The following is a 16,429-nucleotide window of genomic DNA, read 5'->3' on the forward strand; positions in this document are numbered from 1 at the left end:
CGATTTTGAAACCCCAGCGCTAACGTTGACTTTAACGTGAACGTCAACGTCAGGCAATGTCAGGTGGGGCGGGGGCGTTGTCCAAGGAGACGACGATGGGAGACTGGATGGACGATGGACCGGGGAGGATGGACAACAGAGAAGTCAGTCCGATGATGGTTGCGTTGAATGCTGTTTTCAGGAGATGCCAGCAGGGCAGCGCACAGCAGACACACACACACACACACACACAATCAGAAAGGAGATGAGCCTCGGTCTCAGACTCAGTCTCATCTTCAACCTCATCCTCATCCTCATCCTCATCCTCATGTTATTGGAATAATGAGTTTTTAGTGATGCCCATCGATTTGTCAATTGATGATTTGTTGTTTTCATTCTTGTTTTCGTTTTCAGTTTCTTTAGTTTTTTTTGTCCTTCTCAGCAGCAGCAAAAAGACCTATTCGTCGGTCATCGGTCACAAGTGCATCATTAATTCCCCCACTTTTGTCATATTGGGAGCTTTAACAAAACTCATTTTGATTAATAGATAATGTGTGGAATTGTCACAATTATTAATGTCTTGTGTTGGGTTCACACAAAAGGAAGCATTATCCATCCTTACAAACTGATGGATCGTTAATTGATCAGCGCTGTGTGCCTCATCAACGGATGGTGTCACAGCAATCAACAGAGATCTTGCCTTGTATTGTTATATAGACACCTGCAATATGTGCCTTTAAGATGCACCTGTATATAGGTGGAAGAGAAGTGTGTTTCAAATTATGTTGTTTCAGTTATGAGTATAGAAATATTGAAGGTATGTTGGAATCTGATTGATAGCGAAGGAGGAATTTAGGTTGAGGCATTTAAATTATATACAAAAAACTTTCCAAACTTGTCCTTTTGACAATAACTTTCTATAAACCTATAAACCAAACTCATGTGAATAATAATAGACTAAAAACCTAGGATTCTCCTTTGGTGTTGTTTTAGTAAAAACTTTCTAAATAATTTCCTCAGTAAATTTGGATATATATTGACACATTATTGTGTACATATGTAGATACATATATATCCCTGAAAGATTTATCTATTGAAGGGATATATCTGCAATGGTAAGAGCCACTTAACAAAATCAGCAATAATAACATTTGATGGGGAATAAAAAATAAACCCCAAACATTTGGCGATGGCAACAACCCCCTGGCTGGCATCTCAACCCTTTTGTCTTTTGTGTGTGTTTTTTGGTGACGGGTGAATGGATCCAGGTTTTTGACCATCTATCCATCTAGATATTCCCTTCCTTATCGCAGTAATGCCAAGGACATGGAGTGAATTAAATGCCTATATGAACACAGGTTCTGACAAAGCCTTTTGCGTTGAAATGTAAAAAAGTTTTGAACTTTTGCTGAAATGGAATTTGTATGCCCATTACAGTAAAGGGTAGAAATAAAGATTTAAGAGTAATGGAGCTTCGACAGGGAGGTACCTGTTACTTAATAGTAACATTTACATCTTTACTATAATTAATTAAATATGAAAATATTCAAAGAAACTGCTTTAATTAAAAGACTTCTGGGTAAAGTTTTCGTTTATCTTATAGAAATATTGTGAGTTTAATCCTTCGAAGTATTTTGGATAAAATGGAGGTATAAATATATGTTTAAAATAATAAAATATATATTTTTATATATGTATATTTAAACCTACCACTGTCTAAGCTCTACAGAATCCCATTGAAAATACAAATTATACATACATTTAATACTGCTCCTGTGGCTTCATGGCACAATTGGAGCATGTCAGTTAAGTCCAGCAAGAGGTAAAGGATTGACAACCCAAGGATTGAGGACCAAAGACCCAGGACCACGACCCGGGGACTTTCGACCCAAGAACCAGAAGCAGGTGGTAAGCCTTGGCGGTTCAAATCGCATTGACTGACGTGTGTGTGTGTGGCCCCAAAGAGCGTAAAACCTCAAACACGTTGTATAACTTTTATGCGTTACAGTTGAACCGGAAACGGAAATCTAATAGACCAAAGCATGCATAAGTGATGAAGCGAAAAAAGTGGCCGAAGAACCCTTTTCAATGCTGCCCTTTTCTTTTTTTTGCCAACCGAAAATCTTATCGGCGGAGCAGCAAGTTCTTACCCATCATGTTTGCAGAGAGTTTTGGGATTTTCTCTTTATTTTTTTTGCTCACGTTCAAGTTACCCTTCACCCTTCTCCCTTTTTCGTTATTTTTTTTTTTGGTTACTTTTTTTTTGGGCATTTAAGTTTTTGACCCCCGCAGGAAGAAGGGTCGTCTTGGCCAAACTTTTGCCAGCCACAAAGCCTTTGTTCACAAAGTCACTTACAACTACAGTTTTGGGTGAAATAATAGAACTGATATTAGAAATAATATAATATAAAAATTTCATGAAAAAGAACTCAAAGAACTAATATTAAACTTTGTACCTCAGTGCCTCAGAAATTTTTCGAATTTTTAAAGCTGTTTTTAAAAAGTTGTCTAAAAGTATTTCATTCACCTATACATATTATATTTACAGTTTGACATTCACTGTTTAGCATTTTCCTCTATGGCTAACGATCGTTTGTATGGCAGCTATATGATATAGTAGTCCGATTTTGATATATACTAGTAAAATTATTTAGAAGAATAACTCCATAGTTTTATTCAAATAGTTTGCTCTTAAATTTGTCCAAAACTTATCTCGCACATCCGTGCATATGATTCCCAACTAGTTCTAACATCCCCGGAACGAAGTGACTGCTGCCGGCCTGGTCTCAGACATGTGTTGTGTTACAAAAGTTGCAAGTCATTGTTTATTAGTTTTCGAAGTTAATTACTGATCATAGTTACTTACTGGTCATAAATACTTACTAGTCATAGTTAATAACTAATCATAGTTAATTACTGATCATAGTTCTATAAAACGTCCGATCGTTCCTATGGCAGCTATATTTGTTTATGTATCTAAACCGTATTTACTTATAATTTTTCAATCTTCCTGAGGCACAAGTAAATTTCTCTAAGATTTATCCATAATTCACAAACTTAAGCTTCTGGCCAACCTATTATTTTGACCTCCGCTGTGTCCTTCAGGATGATGTGTGTGCAAAAGATGTGCGGATGGGCTTACTTGGAGTTGGGTGTTCGGGTGTTTGGGTGTTTTTTTTTTTTTTTTTGGGTGTCCGAGTGCTGGGTGTTGGGTGTTGGCATACCGGCACGGCCTTGATATTGCCAACACATGTTATAGGCCTGATTACCCTGCCAATCGGTTCATTGAACGATTACTCTTGAAAAATGCTGCCGGTGAAAAGCAGGCAGGCACAAAGGCCAACAACAAAACAGCGGCCAATCTGCAACCCAGTAAAGCTGTCAGGCTTCCAGCAAACAAGATTCACAACTTCCTTCCTTTCCAAACTATTAGATGGTACAAATACACACACACACGAGAAGGAGGAGGATGAAACTCTGAATGTGGATGAGGATCAGGGGACGAACCCTGATGGGATACCAGCGACAACATTGTTTTATTTCTCATTTCACGGGCAGCGCAATAAAAGCGCCTAAGTATTTGCCCCGCCGAAGGTAAATGGTTTCGTTTGCTCGTGGTCCCTTGCTCCTGACACCGCATCATTGCATCCAGGAGCACCCCGCGGTGCAAACATTGGCGCCCGAGAATCCAATTCCGTTCGCACTGTACAGTCCGTTAAGGTGTAAATGCAATACCCTACCAATGTTATGATACAAAAGGATGGGAGTCACTATGGGTTATAGCTGCTTAGATTTTTGATTATCTTAATTATTTTGGTTAAATAACAAAACCAAAGTGATATAGAAACATGCTAAACAATGTATTGATCCTTAAAAATGCATTTTTAAGATGTTTTCGGAATTTTGTGTGGTTAAAATGGTTAAGAAGCAATGTTTTATCAACGGAATTTAATTAGGTTGCATTCTTTTAAGCAGCATTTCAATGGATTAAATCTTTTGTTTTAGATGTGTTTTTTAGAAAGCATATATAAGCGACTAGAAAACGTACCAAACAATGTATTCAATTTAGTTAGTTAGCAAGTAAGTGAGTTGCTAACTTAATAAGTTAAAAGTAAAAGATTTTCAAGATCTTTAAAACAAACTAACATATGATATCATTTCCAAAACTATAAAATCAATATCAATTTCCGTATATATTTCTATATATCTCCTCATGAAGCTCATTCCCCATTCGACACTGCTGTACCCAGGATCGTATGTTCCCCCCCCCCACAGATGAAAAGGGAACCCGGGTCACTTGACTTACTCTTGCTCCTCAGGCCCCCCCCCCACTATACCGTTTAAATGAATGTGACGACAGGATGCCAATGATCGCGGTCGGCCATACTCGATGCCATTTATTCTCGAGCAAGTCAATTATAAATTATGATGACAGTGATCACAACGTTTATGACATTACATTCACCAAGTCGTTTCGATTTCGATTTTGATTTCGATTTAGTTGCCTTTTTCTTTACGAAGCGGAAGTTGAATATTTGGTGGGATGTAAAATATAATATCGAGTAGCGGTCACAACATTTGTTGTCATTAATAATTTAAAATGCGACTTTGTGGCATTTTTTTATGACTGCATTTCGTGACTTTTTCTTTTATTTTTTTTTTTATTTTCCTTCAAACCGTCAAGTGGACATAACATTTTGGCCGATTGACAGCTTCGAAGCGGGTGTTCACCTTACATTGGCTCTACAGCTATTGGTGTTGCGAGTCTAAGTATGAGTCCAAGTATGAGTACAAGTCCATTCCACGTCCCAGTCTGAATATGAGTACATGTCCAAGTCCTCGTCTCAGTCCGAGTATTAGTCGACGTCCATGTCGGAGTAATAAGTCCCAGTCCTCCTCGTTCATGTCCACGTCCACATCCTAGTCTGAGTATGAGTCCAAGTCCATATTCCAACTCCGAGTATGAGTTCAAGTATGAGTCAAAGTATTAGTCAAAGCATGAGTTCAAGACCACGTCCACGTCCTAGTCTGAGTATGTGGCCATGTCCAGGTAGGTTCCAAGTCCGAGTATGATTCCATGTTCCAAGTTCGAGTATGAGTCAAAGTATGAGTTAAACTATGAGTCCGAGTATGATTCCAAGTCCACGTCTACGTCCTAGGCTGAGTATGAGTCAAGTCCTTGTTCCAATTTCGATTATGAGTCCAAATATAAGTCCAAGTCCAAGTGGTCGTTCCAGACCGAGTATGAGGCGACGTCCATGTCGGAGTATGACTTCCAGTCCTCGTAGACGTTCACGTCCGAGTATGAGTCCTCATCCCCATCCTCATCGTCGTCCAGGTCCCTGCTCCTGTTCCTGTTCCTCCGTCCCTCTGTCACTGTCTCTGTCACTGCTCGGTTGTTAGCCAGTCCGTGCCGTTGTTAAGTTTGTCATATTTTATGGCCCGTTTAGTACTGGCAGCAGCGACCCCTGTCCAGTATCCTCCACTGACTAGTCCTCGAACAGCTCCAATACCCAATCCCCTTGCTCTGGTGATATATGTATATGACAAGCGCATTTTGTTTTGTTTTGTTTCCTTGTTTTTCGTTTTGTTTTTGTTTTTGTTTTAGTGGCATGGGTGACAATATACCTTTTGGCCAAGTCTTATTTATTCACGCATGTCGTCGAAATGTGCCCCTCACACGCAATTCGCAAAGACGTCCGTTGTCGTTGTTGTCCCAGCAACAAGGATACACGCCAGTAGTTGAGCTCTGTCTACATTATTAATTGTTGTTAATTATCTGAGCTTTTTACATGTAGAATAGGGGATAGAGGGGGATACGGGTATACACAGATACAGGTATGGTACAACCATGACATGTTGGCCAAACAAATCGACAGGTAAAAAGTGTAAGTAACGTAATTACAATGAGCACACGACAAGACATAAGATATACAAAACAAGATCTGAGAGAAGACGCTGTCTCTTTTTATAAAGATGCATTATTTTTGGAAGCATAATCTAGATACATTTATTAAGTGGTTTAATTAATATTTTTATTATTTACACCTTTGGATTTTGTATGTATTATTTTAAATTGTGATTTAGATACATTCTAGATAGAAGTTTGCTTCTATCTCTGTATTTTACTATATCTAAAACAAAAGATACAATATCTCAAAAATTTAAACCAGGACAATTGATGTAGCTCCCTTCTAATTTCCCAAATCAAATTGAAACCTTAACTATTTGTGTTTGATAAACACTCTGGAATTTATCTAAAGGCTTCGTTTAGAACAGATGCAAAGTGTAGTATAAAATCCTAGCATATTTCCAATATTCAATCTAAATCCCAGCAAATCTTTGTCAGAACCCCTCCCGGCTAATCCCTGATTGACTCAACCCCCATGGAGATTTATACCTGTGTGTTTTGTCAAGGGGTGTTTCTGCGACACATTCGCTTGACTTAATTGACTGCATTATTTATGAGACGTTCTTTGGGATGACCAAAAGAAAAGGGTTGACATACGGCCAGGGGCGATGGCAGTGCTCCATCATGGCCAGTAGTGGTCAGTGCCTTGGGCAAACAAAATGCCAAGATGTGGGTGCTGAATACGGGATACGGAACTATTTCGTCTCGTTGCGCCCATGAAATATTCACCAAGTCAATTTACCATAACGGAATGTGTTCTTTACACAAGTCTTTTCCTAGTTTATGGGATGAATATTCATGTATTTTATATTATAAATTTAATATTATGAACCTATGAAGGAGTTAAGTTTACAGCATAAGAATTAACTAATTTCACCAATTGTTTATCACATAAACCCAGTATATAACAAAATATTTCCCCATAGTTAATAATAGGGTCCTGTAGATGAGACAATTTTTCAAGCTTCAATTTCGTAATTCTTTGAATTCATTCTTTTTTACACTTAAATTTAGATATTGCACATTTCATGTAATAATTTCACAAATTCTTTACTCGCATAAACCCATTTGATGTACCTAATAGATGTCTTCAGGGATTCGGGGATTGATTTGCGAGCCAGAAAAAGTAGTGAGGTCATTAATTAAGTGGAAAGTATCAGAAGGGAGTCCCAGCTTGATAACGACGGGTATCGCTTGTCAATATATAAATGTATATACATATATATCCCCAAGACCTGTGGACCCTTGAACCCTTCTTCTTTGCATCAGAGTTTTTGGACGAAGGTCGAATCATGGCGACCGTGACCAGACTTCCGGTCCAGCACCAAAAAGAAGATCGGGTTCGATGCGTTTGCTGAGAGTGGATCTCGTCCCCGCGCGGGAATAAAAAAATAAATTACTTTAAACGGTTCCGAATAGCAAATTGCAGATTGTCATTTCGAAAGACACCTTGCCACACATATCAGTGTCAATGACTGGGAACTGGGACTTGGCTTTGGACCTGGAGCCTGGAACCTGGATTGGGGGGCCGTACCTGGGCCCGAACCCCTTCTCCTCTCTGTGTGTGTATGTTTGTGGGCAATCTCGAGATGACGAATGACCACAGGAGAACGCAGAGTGAATCGGGATCACGAGACGCGGCAATAATGCGAGGAGCCTGAGCCTGGGACTGGCTCCGGCAAATTCGCGAGAATTGAGATTGGCTTGAATTCTTATAATTGAGCCGAGCAGATTTTTAAATCTCTTCCTTTTGTTCCCCCCCATGTTTTTATTTTTTTATTTTTGCTGACACGGAGGGATGCCCTGGAAAGAAGAGACCAGCCATTCCATTCAGGGTTCCCCTCTTCTTAACTTTTAGAAAGGAAATGCGGAAGGGAATGCAGAGTCCTTACATATTGATTTCAAGCTCAAGTAGAATTTGAGTTCATATATTATCATGGGAGATAGCAATAAAGGAATCAATTTGGAAATGGGAATGGTTTATAACAATTAGCAATGATGATTGTGATTTTGAAATTGGTAAAGTTTTAGGGAATAAATCTATATACTTTTGCCTATTTTGTTGGTTATTGTTAAGTGACGAAATATTTATACTATGTGGTATTCTTTATTTATATTGCATTTTAATTTAAATGAGAAAGAAGTCTTTGAGGTCATGTATTAGTGGTGACATTTGGAACCTCTAAATAGTTAAGAGATTGGAATTGCTGCTTTCTATAGCACCTAAAATCCTCTATATTCTGTATATGACATCAGATCCTATTTCAAACGAACTAATTGCTTAAAATACTGCTTTCAAAATAGAATTTTTAACAATTTAAGTTCGAAGCTACACCCTAAATATTAAATATGTCTTTCCAAACTATGAAAGACTAATTAACAAATAATTTCCAGACCATACAATAGATTAAGTCACCTGACACTTTTCATATCTATCAATAGATAGATTTTCCCTCTATATTTTAACCTTTCCAAAAGGATCGATGGTAGAAACCATTGAATATATTGAATGGTTTGAGATCGACAATATGCTTTGGCCACGGTAAACTACCGGCATTGCCCTGAATTATTGACATCTGGTCCCATGGCATCAATCTACCGGCAGATTAAGAGCACTTGAGTGCTGCTCCTGCTCCGGCTGCTGCTGCTGAGGCAACCTTCTATTACACAGGTACAAGAGGTACACGGTGTGTGCTTGTATCTACCCATAATGCAAGTGCATCCAAGTTCAGCCCCAACTTTGGACCCGGCCAAATGTAATTTCGCCGTCTGACCAACGATCCCTTCTGTCCCAAGCCGCATTCGGTGCACTTTACCAATATGGCAGTTTCGTTGACGTTGCCTGTTTCAGTTACACTGTGCAAATTTTTATATAAAATATGATTGAGGGGAATATTAATAATAATATTTGTACACCTAAACCAAGTTAGAAAATATAAGGTTAAGGTTCTTTATTAATAGAGAAAATATATGTTTAAAATGGTTTTAAGGAACATAGGAACATAAGGAACATATTCATAGCAACTAGTAAATTTAACTTGCTGGAAGCTATATATATATATACATATATATATGGTCAACCGATTCGCCATACTCCGACTTATATACTAGTAAAATTATATAGAAGAATAACTTCATAGTTTCATTCAAATAGTTTGCTTTTAAATTTGTTCCAAAACAAATCTCTCACATCTAAACATATAATTCCCAACTAGTTATAACATCTCCGGAACGAAGTGACTTCAATCAGCCAAGTCTCAGATATGTGTTGTGTTACAAAAGTTGCAAGTCATTGTTTATTAGTGTTCAATGTTAGTAACTGATCATACATAATTACTGATCATAGTTATTCACTGATCATATTTACTTAATATTCATTGATACTAAATGATCATAGTTAATGACAGTAATATTATATAGTATTCCGATTCCATTAAACTAAAACTGAAAATCTATATTAATTCCACTGGAAGCTGATCATTTTTTTGGTTCCGTGTGATGCTGCTGCTGCTGCTGCTGCTGTCGTCAATCGCTGGACTTTGGCTGGATGTTGGGGCGGGCAGACTGCCATCGTATCGAGAGCGTGTAGCAGAATTCGTGCCGTGACCGCCCCTTTCAATTCTGTATTATCAGATTAGCTCTTTTATAAGCTATTTGTTGTTGCTGCAGCCGAAGTTTGCCGCTGTAATGGCACTGACCGCCAGCATTAAGTTACGATCGGTTGTTGGGCTTAGAGTCGTGGTATAAGCGATTCCTATATCCCAAGCCTATGATGGCCAAGATGCCGATGATGACACTGCTCGTTGTCGGGATCCTCGGCCTTAAATGGGAATTAGAGTTGGGTTAGCAGCAGCAGCAGCAGCAGCAGCATTATTCAAGCTCCACGACAGGTGCACTTAAGTAAGACGATGCAGTAAGCCGAGGTTAGCTAAAGCCAGGCAGCGGAGAGAAACAAACAGACAGAGTTTCGACCAGGGGTCATTCCCGAGCGATGAACGAAAGATATATACGTCATATGCCGTCAACTAATCTGGACTTCATCGCTATATCACGAAAGTGTGCAGGTTTTGGAAAGATGTTGAGAATGAGTCTTTGTTGGGAATGCATGTCTACATGTATATACCATACATGTGTTTAAGAACTGAATTATTAACCAATGAAGTTTATGTTGAAAATGTTTTAAGGGGTTTGCATATGGGGGAATATATACTATGTACAATAACTGAATTATTAAGCAAAGATGTCATTGAACTCTGGCTTAAGTCTTTCAGTGTTTCTTCGTAATATGGAATTTATTCTCTTGAAAATTGTATCACCTAAATATTATATATGATATATATGTATAGTATTTGGCCTTCCCCCCTGATTTTTAATAGTCATTTGTCATTTGTCCTTTGAACTTTTCTTTATTAAAATATATGTTAAACATTGGGATATATCTTATATATACGATTCATATAATCACATTTTATAAAAGGTAATGAGAACTTGGAATCCATGAGGTTGTTTGGGTTAAGTTTAGGACACGATGTTGCTTTTATTACTGCTCCTTTAGCTTCTACTCATCTTTTTGTTACTGCTCATCATTCTTGGATGTTGCTGGAACTAATTAAACCAAGCCGCGTTCTACGCCAAGCGATGGACTTGAATCAATGATATCCAAGGTCCTAGCGCCACAAGCGCTCCACTGGCTGTCGCATCCACTTGTCGGCATAGACACTAGGATAATGTTCCAGCTGATGTTGCTGCTGCTGTTGCTGCTGATGCTGCAACTGGTGTTGCTGCTGCTGCTGCTCATCCGGACGAAGAAAGTACTGCTGCTGATGATAATGATGATGCTGCTGCTGTGGTTGCTTCTGATGATGAAATACAGCCGCCTGATGCTGATAACTCTGATACATGGCCAACTGCTGGCGGTACTGATACTGTGCGTATAGCTGCAACTGCTGCTGATAAGGATGCGGTGCCGCATATCCCTTGCCACCGTGATGATGCAGTGCACCCGTCGATGCTTTAACACCTGATCGTGTTGCAAGATGCTGGGCTCCACTATGACCACGACGCAGGCGTCCCGTTGTCTCACCAATGGTTAGATCCTCGGCATAAGGATCCAAAGCCCAATAGTGACCTCTACCGGGATCATCGAGGGCTCGGGGCACTCGAACAAAGCAGGGATTTAAGCTGAGGTTATGCCTAATCGAATTCTGCCAGACACTCTTGTGGCTTTGATAGTAGGCAAAGTTGTCCGCAATCCATTTACAAATACCACTCAGGGTTAGTCGCTTCTCTGGACTACTCCGGATGGCCATCACAATGAGGGCGCTGTATGTAAAGGCGGGCTTGGATACGGGACTCGAGTTGGAGCTGGAGCTGGGACTCGAATTGGAGCTGGAGCTGGGACTTGAGCTGGAACTGGGACTAGAGATGGAACAGGAGCTCGAACTGGGACTAGGACTCGAACTGGAGCTCGCTGTGCTTCTGACTAAGCCTGGTCCTTCGTCGTAGGAAGCCTCTTCGGAGCTGTGTCCGGAATCACTTGGACTTAATGGCGGATACGGCGTGGTTTCCTCCTTCTTGACTCCTCCAAGCAGAGAGCGTATGGAGAAGCTCGACTGGAAGACTGCTGATGATGTATCCATGCTTTCTCTCTCTGTGTTGTGTGTGTCTCTGGTTAGGATTGTCTCTAGACTGTGGCCACTTTATCGCTGACCCAGCTATTTATCCTAGACGAAGCAGGGATTACGATGACATCCTGGTCCCAAGGGATACCAGCGATAAGCGATTAGCTTTAATCGCTGGTACAGAGAGTGCGTGCTTAATGAAAAGCAGATCAATGGAAGCCAAAGCCCCTCGGATTCATTCATTGATCCCACATCCGCAAGTCCGAGTCCAAGTCCGAGTTTGAGTCGCAAAACGTTTTGTGGATTAGCGGCGGGCCTAGCGCACTCTAAATTGGATTAATTCTACCTGCCCACAGTGAGCCAAGGTCACCAAGGATACCCTTTCTATATAGTGGTGGCCTGGCCTAGATTTTCCAATTTTTTCCGGCATTATTGCTCAATCCAGCGGGCTAATCAATAGCCTCAAATATTTGTAAATTGTTCACGCTTGCACACAGCCTTGTCAGGAGTAGTCCTTTTCCCGGAAAATGTGTGGGTCAAGTTAAGTGTTGAAATTATGTGTAAGAGTTCAAGAACTTGGATAAAATAGGAATTATTTATTATTATATTATATATATTTTTTTAATATAATATAAAAGGTTTATTTCTAGAGAAACTAGTTGCTCGATTTTAAATAAATCGAAGATGTGATGAGAAAGAAAGTTGTACTCGCGAAACCGAAAATTCCATATCTTTGCTGAGAAAATCCATCATAACTCAGTCAAAAATGTATTCATTTTAAATCGTACACCTTTTAGGGGTTAGTTTTTATTACTGTTATAAATCTGCTTACTCAATCTTAATTAGATTTACAAGACTTGATCGGAATTCGATCATAACACATGCTTTGAATCTATATTTATTGCTATTTTTATATGAATTTTTTTTTCGACATATCAAAGATTTAAAAACTCAACATGTTTTAACAAGCTAGAAAACTATTAGCTTTGGCTAATTTTGAAGTTTTCAAAGCAGCTAAAACATACATATGTATACAACATATACTTCTGTTAATCTCCCTTGACTTGTTTCATTATATTTAATGATTTCTTTTTGGTTAAAGAGGTGAATTTTAAATGCTATCACTGAATTAGCGGAAAATTAGCACTTTTCCGAATTTTTCAAACTTATGTTAATGCAGCTTTGGGCAAATTAATTCAAACTAGAACATAGTGTAAAGAAAAACCTTACATAAGCCAGATAATCCTTAAATCAAGGAAAACACTTAATACCTTTCCCTCGAAACTCCTAATAAACTTGTTAAAGTTCTACAAGTTTCTTAATACTTAAACCCACTAATTTTTCAGAGATTATTATGGAATCATAATCCCTTTTGTTAAAGTCTGCTCTTAGTCTTGTTGTTTCGCAAACCTTAGAGTGCGAATAGGAAAGCACAGAGGCACTGGCGCCCTACTAAGTGAGTTGGATATGCAGACAGTCATTATTTTGCATGTCCGACTGGCGGTGGATAGCATGTGCTGCCTCCTAACAATCTAAACTAACGCTAAATATCGAGAATAAACTGTTTTTTCTTTCTCTTTTTTTTTTTATAAGTCAAGAGGGAGGGGTTTGAGTGGGTGGAGTTGTGTCGGGGTTGGGTAGAAAGAGTGTCCGTGGTCGCAGCAATATTTACGATGTGATTTAACTGCCGGCAGCCCGGGGTGTGTTTTTCTCCCTCTCTTACTAACAAATTAGTTGCAGTTGGCAGGAGTACTACACTATCAGTTTTTTTTTTGGGGCTGCCACACCACATACAGCCCATTCCCAATCGCAATCTCACCTCCCCAATCCCATTTCCCAATCCCATTTCCCACACCCAATCCCATTTCCCGGGCCCACCAACAGCGGCACAAGGCACGCCCACCCACACTGACATGGCTTGGGGTCTCCTCCACGACTGCATGTGTGCCCTGGGATGCCACATGAGTACAGTACATGCCCTCGTATATATCTCTACATATATCTCTATACATATATGTACATATATATCGCATCCATTCAAACTATCTGGGCAAGGACCCATATTACCTGTGCTGCTTCGTACTTTGGTGGTCGGTGCACTTTTGTCCTTATGTACAACTGATTTACATGCACGCATCCATGTAGCCATGTATCCAAGGAGGACGAACAGGAGCAGGAGCAACCTTCGGGACAACAACAAACCCAGTGGAGGAAGTGACGCCTTTGGGCACACATACTAAAATGTCCTCGTCAGCAGAAACTTCATTAGAATTGATAAAAAGATGGGAATAGGTCGATTTCTATATCGGAATACTTTACATATTCATAAAGTACCCATTTTTTAAAGTTGGAAATTATTAATATAGCAATATATATTTTTGATTCAAGTGAGAACAGGTAGAAAGACACTTTGGGACGTCAAAGACCAAAATATTTTGAAATATTTTAAAAATAATACAACTTAGTAAATAAATTGTAGTATTTAACACAAATTAATAGTATACTATTAAACAAGATCATAAAAGTATATTTTTATGACAGAAAACAAGTGTAAGGAACCTCTTTGTTGAGGCTTTTTTGCTTCTTTCATAAAAACTCTTTAGCAAACTTTGCTACAGAATTCAGACTTGGGAATTTTTAGGGCAATCGCAGCAATTACTTTGTTAAATTTGTTTAAATATGATTGGCTTCCAAAAGGAAAGCTCCTCTTTAAATGCATTGTTTATGGTATTATAAATATGATTTGATAATGCTTTGATCTACCTTAAAAATAACCATTTTTTTAAGTTCCCTTTTCTATTACAAAATCCAAATAAAAAACCTGACAGTGCTTACGCAATAAACCCCTTGGGCTAAGTTTGCATTTTTAAAGCGAAGGAATTAGAAACGATTTAAAATTGTTTAGAGTCCACCCCAGGGGCAGAACATCTCTCCTCCCCCCTCCTGGAACATTGTCTCGCTGTGGCGCCACACTTAATGGCACATTAAGGTGGCAAAATGGAAGACACTTGCACATAGAGCCCAGGAAAGGCTCTTCTCTCCTCAGACACATACATACTTAAGGGGGGGAAGTATTACCTACTATGGCACATATGCCATATGGTGGCATATGTAATGTATGTAAGAATATGTAAAAAGGGGGAGGAAAAGGAGTACGAGGACGAGGACGTGCCGCTGGTACGGATATCCCGTTGCCAGTGTCTGCTGTTGTCGTTGCTGCCGCTTGCCGCTTGTTTTCTGCGTGTCCGCTGCAGGCTTAACGATAACATTGTGGCAATTTTATTTACCCATAATCTGTTGTTGTTGTTGGTGTTGGTGTTTTTTGTTGGAGTTTTTGTTGGTGTTGGTCCTTCCAGGAGCAGGAGCCAGGATACTGGCACAGACACAAAAACCCCCCACACAAACTAAGACCCCGAGCCAGACCGAGACCGATACTGATACCCCGACGGTGTATCCTGCCAACAGGAAGGAAGAGAGCGAATTTCAGCGGAAGGAAACACTAAAATGTTACTTTAAATAAATTGCACCACAGACCAGGGCACAGAGACCAGCTCAGCGCTTGGCTTAGCCCGGTTTGGCTCTGTTATTTTACCCGAAAAAAGGGGGAAGGCCATTGCAATGGCGAAGCAGCCGGCAAATGTTACTGGTCTATGCTGGCCCAGGGGTGACATGGCCAACCACACGACGCTCTTGCACCCATATCTCATGGTTATATATATGTATATATACGAGCAAGGCACACCCCATGGACACGGGGACTCCGACACGGACACCGACACGGACTGCATGTGCAGATAGATACTGGCACTGCATTTATTTATTTGGACACTGACGCCCTCGCCATAGCCCTCGTCCTCGTCCTCGTCCTCGTCCTCGTCCACCTCCATGTCCATGTCCTCGCAGGGAACTGCGAAATTTACGAGCTCCCTTAATCGATCTAAAATTAAATGGCTGACTGGCTGGTTGGCAACCCTTTTGCTGAGAATAGCGAACCAACTGCCACTTCCATTGCTAGCTATCTGCAATCCTAATTGTTATCAGCAATTTGCAATTCCTCCCCCAAAAATGCAACTATCGTCCTCCGATGCGCTCAAGTTCATCCGATTTATTTAGTTCATAGGGGAAACTATTGTTTATAGTATAAATTTTAAACTCTATTCAGTAGCTAGGGGAAACTCTACATGTCGCTACAAATATATGTTACTTGTTTTAACAAAGATTGTCTTTAGATTGGGTACAGTCACCATAAAAACTCATCAGCAAATATTCCTACAAAAATCAAACTTGGGAGTATTTGATCATTCGATGCAAAAACTTGTAATTAATTGGTTAATAATTTCATACAGGAAACACTCTCTTCTCTTAAAAAATGTTTCTAAATAAGTCTTAAGAAATAATCTGTAAGCAATATCAAAACGATCTATAATTCGTATTAACTTTGGTACAGAATTCAGCCTTGGAAATTTTAGCAAGAACTTTGCTAAATTGGGTAGTAATTTAAGGGTGTTTCCATTTCAATATAAATTTTTACACCATATAATTTCATTCTTTGAAATTTAAAAAAAATATTTCTAAAGAAGAAATCCCAAAATAAGCAATATTGCAATAAAAAGAATGCACAGTTGGGTATTATTAGGTTATTAATAACAAAAACTTTCCTAAATGGGTAAATAATTTAATAATAATAATAATTATAATTATTTAAATTTTTAAAAAATATTTCTTAAGAAGAAATCCCAGAATAAGCAATATTGCAAGAAAAAGAATGCAGAGTTGGGTATTATTAGGATATTAATAGCAAAAACTTTCCTAAATGGGTAAATAATTTAACGATCTTTCCAATGCAAGATATTTTGAAATACTAAATATTTGCAAATACATATATTTGCTTAGAAAAATAAATGTGTAATTAAGAACA

At 39.1% G+C, this 16,429-nt stretch overlaps 1 protein-coding gene across 1 annotated transcript; it reads right to left on the bottom strand.

Moving 5' to 3' along the window:
• Positions 1–5,173: 5,173 nt before the first annotated feature.
• Positions 5,174–11,529, bottom strand: fd19B (forkhead domain 19B). Its single transcript, XM_086839228.1, has 3 exons — positions 11,447–11,529; positions 10,695–11,344; positions 5,174–5,367 (listed from the first exon to the last, which is right to left on the bottom strand). The coding sequence occupies exons 1-3, from the start codon at positions 11,527–11,529 to the stop codon at positions 5,174–5,176; spliced, it is 927 nt and encodes a 308-aa protein (XP_086695354.1).
• Between the last annotated feature and the right edge of the window lie 4,900 nt (positions 11,530–16,429).

Source organism: Drosophila serrata, unplaced genomic scaffold, assembly GCF_035046125.1.
Source record: "Drosophila serrata isolate PLE 108 unplaced genomic scaffold, ASM3504612v1 contig_362, whole genome shotgun sequence".
Lineage (NCBI taxonomy): Eukaryota > Metazoa > Arthropoda > Insecta > Diptera > Drosophilidae > Drosophila > Drosophila serrata.